Source organism: Rhodamnia argentea, chromosome 7, assembly GCF_020921035.1.
Source record: "Rhodamnia argentea isolate NSW1041297 chromosome 7, ASM2092103v1, whole genome shotgun sequence".
Lineage (NCBI taxonomy): Eukaryota > Viridiplantae > Streptophyta > Magnoliopsida > Myrtales > Myrtaceae > Rhodamnia > Rhodamnia argentea.
Genome location: NC_063156.1, coordinates 22,646,766 through 22,654,332, shown reverse-complemented (window position 1 = coordinate 22,654,332; position 7,567 = coordinate 22,646,766). Strand labels below are relative to the sequence as shown.

The 7,567-nt window shown below is 40.7% G+C and overlaps 1 protein-coding gene across 2 annotated transcripts; it reads left to right on the top strand.

Moving 5' to 3' along the window:
- Positions 1–2,181: 2,181 nt before the first annotated feature.
- Positions 2,182–6,127, top strand: LOC115734924. 2 transcript variants are annotated; one of them, XM_030665940.2, is made up of 4 exons: positions 2,182–2,822; positions 3,101–3,192; positions 3,915–4,063; positions 4,382–6,127. In XM_030665940.2, exons 3-4 carry the CDS (start codon positions 3,922–3,924, stop codon positions 5,731–5,733), a joined length of 1,494 nt encoding a protein of 497 aa, XP_030521800.1. In that variant the 5' UTR covers positions 2,182–2,822; positions 3,101–3,192; positions 3,915–3,921; the 3' UTR covers positions 5,734–6,127. The 2 variants fall into 2 exon arrangements, with proteins under 2 accessions (XP_030521800.1, XP_048137635.1); XM_048281678.1 differs by lacking the exon at positions 3,101–3,192.
- The last annotated feature ends 1,440 nt before the right edge of the window (positions 6,128–7,567 follow it).

Genomic DNA, 7,567 nt, shown 5'->3' with positions numbered 1-7,567 from the left:
CCCTAACTTCGCCGCCGTCCCTTACTGTTGCTGTGCGCGCCCTTGCCCTTGGCCAACTAGTTGTCGTGTTCGGATCTCAGAGTTTATGTTAAGAGGCGAGCGGATTTCTAACTTTTATAATTTGTTTGGATTGTTGACATTAGATTCATTCTTCAATGGTATGAAATCCTGAATATATTCTTGAGTTCTCGCTTGATATGCATGGTTTCTGCATTAATCAACTTTCCGAAAAAATATGAACATGGAAACAAATGACTTATTTATTTGCATCAAATCTTCTGAACGCCAAATGGGGTAAGATTGCATTGTGTATGCATTGCATGACACTTCATGATGAAACAAGTGATTCGCTCATCGTGAGTCTATCCGACGTTATACCGTCGTGAGGTTTATCCAACGGTGCCCCGTGGTGTCGAAGGGAAATTCGGGATGCCTTCGATGTTGTTTATTCGGATATGCCTTCGCCTTATGAGCTCGAGATGCCTCGGAGTAAGATGTCGTGTGAGTCTACCTGCGAGAACGGCACACCCGCGTGAGGTTTATTCACAAAGGAGTCGGAGTGCATTGCATACGAATTCATGAGTTTTGAAAGAAATCTTATACTTGAATATCTAATACTCTTGCGTTTAGACTCATGAATTGTTGATGTAGTATTCTGATTTCAATGCTTGCATTCTATTGAGTTAGACGTTCATTCGTGGGGCATTAGCTCACCGTTGTTGAATTGTGGTTTTCACATATTAAGAATGCCTCGAGTTAGTCTCCCCGCTCCGACCCTATGTTATGGAGTCCCCCGAGAATGTATCTCCTCTTGGGAGGATTATTTGGATACGGACCACCTTGATGTAAAATTCAAGAAACTAGCCGGTACTCTGACGATTGAAGTAGGGCTGATGTCCGCCCCGCCGCTGTATTGTTTTGTAGTTACGTACCTCGTTGGTGAAGACGACGCACTTCCGAGTCCTCTGCCGTTTGTCCCTGTTGATGGTAGTGATGATGATGCTGGTGAGGGGTAGTTGTGGGATGTAGTAGTGTATGGGAAACGAGATAGTTTGTTCATGTCTAATGGAGATGTGATCACGAGCCGTTGACAATTTTTGGATGTACATAGCGATTGACTAGCTTTGGTGGTTTTTTTCTATCCCGCTTCCCAGATGTGTAAATTGGTTCAAACCCCGGTAAATATGTGTGATGAAATAAAGGGTTGAATTCTAGCCGTCATTCGTAATCCTATGAATGTATGATTAGTAAAACCATAAAAGGTCATACCTTTTTATAGGCGTGCCTGCCCTTGATATTGGGTGTTTTTATCATACACTTGTGAGTATGGCTGTCTAGTTGTTTCTTGATTAAGCTACTGCATGTGCGAATATATAACGAAAGATTAAAGCAGAGAGCGTAAGTCCTCAACTGTGGCGCGACCGGGACGTCATGTAACAAATGCGTATGTGGATAATTTTTAATTATTTCTTTTTTTTTTGTCCTTCCCTTCTTCCTCTAGCCGGTGAGGGCGGGCCTCGCCGTCATTGGATGAGGTTGGCCTCCTCGGTGGCCGTTCCCCAAGTTCCAACTACCGGCCGGAGGAAGAAGGAAAAAAAAAAAGAAAAATAAATAAATAAATAAAAACTTAAATGTTATTAAAAATTATCCACGTCATTGTCGATTGAGCCACATAAGACGACTAACATTTTTTTACCAAAATTGGCGCAGAAATGAAAGGTTAGGATTCAATTGGCGAAAAAAAAAATTTATGACTTAATTGGCATAATTGCAATATACTTACAACTTTTTTTTTTATAATCTTCCCACTTTAGAACTATGGGATAATAAATTCCAAAAATGCAGTCGTCAAATTTTTCCATACAGAAAGTACGTCTTAGTATATTATAGAACTTGAGCTATTCACATCGGTTGGTAATGAAAAATATTTTTTATTGATTAATTATTTTAAGTGATGCATACGGTTATTTTTTAATTAATTTATTTTTTTGAAATACAAATGAATGTTAATGCCGTAAAGTTTACAAAACAGGTTGGACTTTTGATGTAATTTATGTACACACCGTACCATGTCCCAAGCTGGAAGCGCCAGCATTCTTGTCCATACGCCGTAATTACGGTCAGATACGCGCCGTTTTTGTACTTTCCTTCCTCGGCTCGTTTAATTACAGAAAAGGCCAAACCCTACCCCGTGCCCTTTTCTGTCATTAACGAATTTTCCCCCTTTCGATCGCGTTCTCGTCCCTCTCGATTTGGTCCGGATCGCTTCTCCTCCTGCACAAATCAAGCTCGCAATCTTTCGATTCTCGCTCTCCTCTATCGATCCATATCTTTTCTGGCCTTAGCCGAGGGCTGATCGTGTTTCGAGGGTTTTGGGATTTCGATCTGTAATTGCAAGCTCGGATCTGCGAAAGTTTTATGGCGTAGTGATGATTTTGGGTTCTCGCTTGATTTCTCTGGTTTTACGCACCTCGATTTTGTGAAAAACCGCCTTTGACTTTTTTAGGGTTTCGACAGTTTTGCTACCGAGGTTTTTGGGTTTCGATTTGAGTTCTTTCCTCTGTAGATCGGTGAAATTTCCGGGTGTATGCGAGGGTAATCGTTGATATCTTTCCTTTGTTCGTGTGAATTTGCCGATTTTCGGAGACATTGAAAAATTTAGGGTTAGGGTTTTGTGGATTTGGGGGATTTTGTGCCGAAGTTGGGATTTAGCTCGATTGCATCAAGATATCTCCTTTCTGTCCATTGCTTTGTCATAATTCGAGGGATTCTGGACATAGTTAGGCATCTGCTGCATCAATTGAAGAGGACAATTTGTTGAGGTAAAACCTGCCTCTTATGTTGATTTTTCAGAAAATATGACCTTGTTAATTGCATTTTTTTAAAGATACTTATGATATTTTTATTGAACCATTATGAAATTTATAACTCACCTGGCTGAGTCGAGTCGCATTTACATGAGACATGGGAACCCATTTGCTTTTGGTAAAGCTTTAACAGTGTATCTTAGTGCCTGGAGTTATTGCAGGCCCAAAAAATAAAATGATGATAGTGATATTGCACAGAAGTCCAGTCCTGTTATTAATTGCCCTCTAATTAGGTGCCTGATGTTGCTGAAAATAAGGAAAAGCTGAAGTCCGTGGACCCACCCTTCCTTCGGTCCAATCTTGGAAAAAAAAACTTTCTTTCTAGGTGAGGAAAAAGACAGAGAAGCAGCTTGTATTCTTGAGTTGCCTACTCTGCATAGTTTTACTCATAGGGGCTTTGAATCATCCTGGAGAGGAAAGTCTCATGGCATATATTTTCTTGATTTGGTATTAGCGAGGGGAAAAAGAGTGCCACATTATAGAGTCAGACAGTCTTCTGAGTAAACTTTATATTCTGCCATGGTAAGCTAGATTTGGAAAGTTTACTAGGTATGCCAGTGTCCTTGACTCACGGCTGATTGAAGGCCTTTGACTTGTAACCGCAACCTTGAGGTTACATGCACAGGACAACTTAAATAAACTTAAGCATTATTTATGTCAAAATGTCTATAAACTCGGAGATGTGCTGGTTTGGTGATATCTGACCAAGAAGTTATTTATATTTGTGTGTAAGTGTTCAAAAGTTTCTGTATTATGAGGCCTGATTAGAGCTAGCATGCTGTTGCTGCCAAACTGAACCTACTAATTATTTCTTACCACAATAACTTCCTCTTCCATTCTGGGTACTCATTGAGTAGTATTTTTTTTAAATCTACTATGTATAAGAATATAGTGACATCATGATTTCGCTCCACGGAATTGCTACAAAAAGCTCTGTAGGTTATGTACATTGCAACTACCTCCCAGCATGCATGGGTTTTGGTAGTTTACCAGTTTGTTTGGTTTGCATTTGATCAATGCACTTTAATTATCCTCTATGCACTGCAGTTAAAAGATGGTATTGAAACGCCCTTTTGATGATGGTGAATCATATGAAGTTTCCTATAAGCTACCAAGACGAGAGGAACATAGTCCACTACATGCGTTACCTGGAATTGATTCTTCCGAACACTCTTCTCTCTTGGCTGAGTCTCCAGGTTAGGAAGCCTCAATCATTGCTGAGGTTGACTGTGGCTTGATTAAATCAAGTCGAATAGTTTTTTGAAATATGAACTCTTATGGAGTCATGCCAGATAGTTTAAGGTTAATTACAGTTTTTTCAAATCTTTAACCTGTATCTATAGTTAAAAAAGAAGAAGAAGCACTTATGGTGCTTAAGGCAAAATTTGTTATATCTGCTTGCTCACAATGCTGCCGTGCGCCATTTGTTGTCTGCTCTTTCTCACTAAGGAGTTTTGCCGATATATCCACATATTGGTTTTGGTCCTGATTCCCTTCGTTTGTAATTGGTAAAGGTGAAGGATGGTCAACAAAGAGAAAATTGGAAGTTGATCAAAAGCTCATTGATGGTTGCGTGACAAAACCTCCAATAAGCAATGTGGAGGATGCATATAACAGTGAAGAATTCCAACTAGAAGGACGTTTACGTGCATCTTTTTCTCCCGAATATGTCCCTTCTAACCATCCGGCTACAGCTCGTAGTGGCTGTGATGATGTCTATTCTTTGGTTTTACGGCATCCACCACAGAAACCAGTTCCCATTGGACCAGATTATCAAGCCGACCTGTCACCCTGGAGCCAACAGGATGCCATGAATAGTTTGAGTTGCTTGAATGAATCTGCTGCGATTTCAAATTCGGATCTTATTGCTGGAGATGAAGACGACAGGAGGTTCACTGGAATTTGTGTTATTCCGTTCCCTGCTTCTGACGTTTACGATAACTGTGATGACAAAGTTGGAGCCGGTCGTGCTGGTTGTAGCTGCCTGGATGAAGGTTCCATAAGATGCAGTAGGCAACATACCATGGAAGCAAGAGACTTGCTCAGAAGGGAACTTGGAAATGAAGGATTTGTGGAGTCTGGATGCCATGACATGGGAGAACAAGTTGCTGAGAAGTGGAGTGACGAGGAAGAACAGTTATTCCATGAAATTGTCTTCTCCAACCCGTCATCTTGGGGCAGAAACTTCTGGAATAGTTTATCTTTCAGATTTCCTTCACGAACCAGAAGGGAAATTGTTAGTTACTATTTCAATGTTTACATGCTCCAGAAGAGGGCTGAACAAAACAGATGTGACCCAGTGAACATTGACAGCGATAATGATGAATGGCAGGTGAGTGATGAGGAAGATGAGGACTCCATTGTTGAATCTCCTGAACATGGGGTTGGCCCTGGTTATGACAGGAATGTGGAAGAAATAAATGAAGTTGACGAGGGAATTGCCGAAGAAACTTGTGAAGGTGATGAGCATGTTACTCTGAAAGTGGGAGAGTTTTTCTCTGATTCTCCAGAAGCATGCTCCAAGAAATGGACAGATAGTCCCACTTCTCACCTCAGGAATAAATCTTGGGATGACAGGGGCGATCAAGATGATTCGTGTACATCTTTTGATAGCTTGGCTGCCACAGTTCCGGATACCCAGTTGAAGCGTGAAAATGGGGACTGCTTGCCTAGTAGCTCTCACAATTTGAATGGGGGTGGTGGTCATGACTATGTGTTGGATACTTGTGATGCTAAGTTCTGGGATGCTGGCTATATAGCTTGCCCGAAAACAGAATTTGAGTTCTTGCCCACTTGCAGTATGATTGAAGAGGTCTTTGGAGATGGATCTTGGAACAGCGAGGCAGATGGGAAGGGCTTTAGCTAGCACCTACTGGTCGTTGCTTGTGATGACTGAGCCTTTTGAGACAAATGTCGCCACCATGAAATTTAGCTTGTTGAAAATAGGAACTGTCCAATTTTTCATGGTATAATTACCATAATGGAAGTCCTGCCTTCTTTGTAAGATAGTGAGAGAAGGTCAGCAGGTTTCGCTTGTTAAGGTGACAATTTTTTTATTTGCCTCTCAAGAGGCGTTCTTTTTTTTGTTGCTTTCTTGCTGTATAATCCCTTTTCATCTTCCCTTCAGTCTCTTGTCGACTATTTTGTTGGCATTTCGCCTTCAAAGATAGATCATTTGCAGATCTCAGACAAAGGTATAATGTTCCATGGTGTAATTGTATAGATGCTTTCGTGAATGGAACATGATATGGTTCATTATTCCCTCTTGATAAAAAGTGCGTTTCTGCGCCCATGCATCTACTGTGGGTAATTTGGTGTAGCACTCTGAGAATTCATTTTCCTCCACAGGGCTCCAACATATTGTTAGTGCTCTGTGCTTCGAGTGCTTATTTGTTCCAGGTGAAAACTGATGATTTGCTTGACCATTATAATCGAATTGTCAACTTTCACTCTATATAGATATCCATGCACCGAACAAATGGGTGCATTGGATGCTAATGTCGGGTTTACCTTTTAAAACAAATGCAATTCTCAGTTGCTTCATTGCTGTCTACTTCTATTAGGTGTTGTCTTCCTGAGGTTTTCACTGGTTTGTTTCCTCGGGGTTTAAGATTGAGTAGGTTGCACTTGTGCCTGTACACGCATTTAGATTTGTCACATCGTGCCATATCTGCATTTTCTCTCTATCTGAATTGTTCACCTCGTGGAATGATTTGTGTGATTGTATGTGTTACTGTGAGTCCTAGCTTTTCGCCCGCCAAACCTCCTCTTCATCCATTAGACTAGATGTGGCCACATGACTAATCTTGTTTCATTCATTCTGGATGGCGATTCCGTTTTTCCTTTGAATATTCTCTGGCTCTTTCTGTGTAGAAAGTGTAGAAGGTGAGAGAACTTGCCCTTGCCTGACAAAACCATTATTGCCAATAAAAAGATCACATGCATCCTTTAGCCTTTCGTGTGTATATGAAAGCCAATATTGGGTTTAAGGTTTCATTTCTTCTAATCTTCTAAGTTACAAGGCTGGTCACTGGTTTTGCTTACGTGCGTACAGTTCGCTTTGAGTTTGCCACATCCTTTTTTTGGGGGTGACATCTTTCCTGAAACTGCAAGAACTTAAGGAAAGTGATGTACTTCTGAGATATGGCTTAGTCTTATTGGCTTGTATCCCCATGAAACAATGTACTCCTGATCCGCTGATCTCAAGACCTGCTCATTATATAAAGGGTTACCTCTGTCCTTAGAGCACTAACTAAGGTAGGATGCATATGTTTTGAAATGTAAAAAGGGAATGTTTGTATTTACTGTTTCATCATGTTAACATACTTGAAAGAAAGTTCGATTTCAATATACCTGACGTAAGTAATTCGTTCACAAGATTCTCTATAGTCTAATTAGATCTTTCTACCTGAGGTCAGTGATTCGTTAACAAGAATATTTATAGTTTAATTAGATCGCTCTTATCTTTGTCAAGCAAACCTGTTCATGGGAATCTCATTCTGAAGCAGCCGAGTAAGAATTTCCCCCGGCGCTCGAGACAGAACCAAAGGCAGAGAGGCTGTCGTCTGATTAAAGCATGAATTTTATGCTTCTGGTTTATGCCACTCTGTAATCATGCTTTATCTGGTTAATGATCACCAATAACTGCAACTGGTGTCGGCTAGATCTTAACCGACCAATCAAAAGCAGAGCAACTCCTT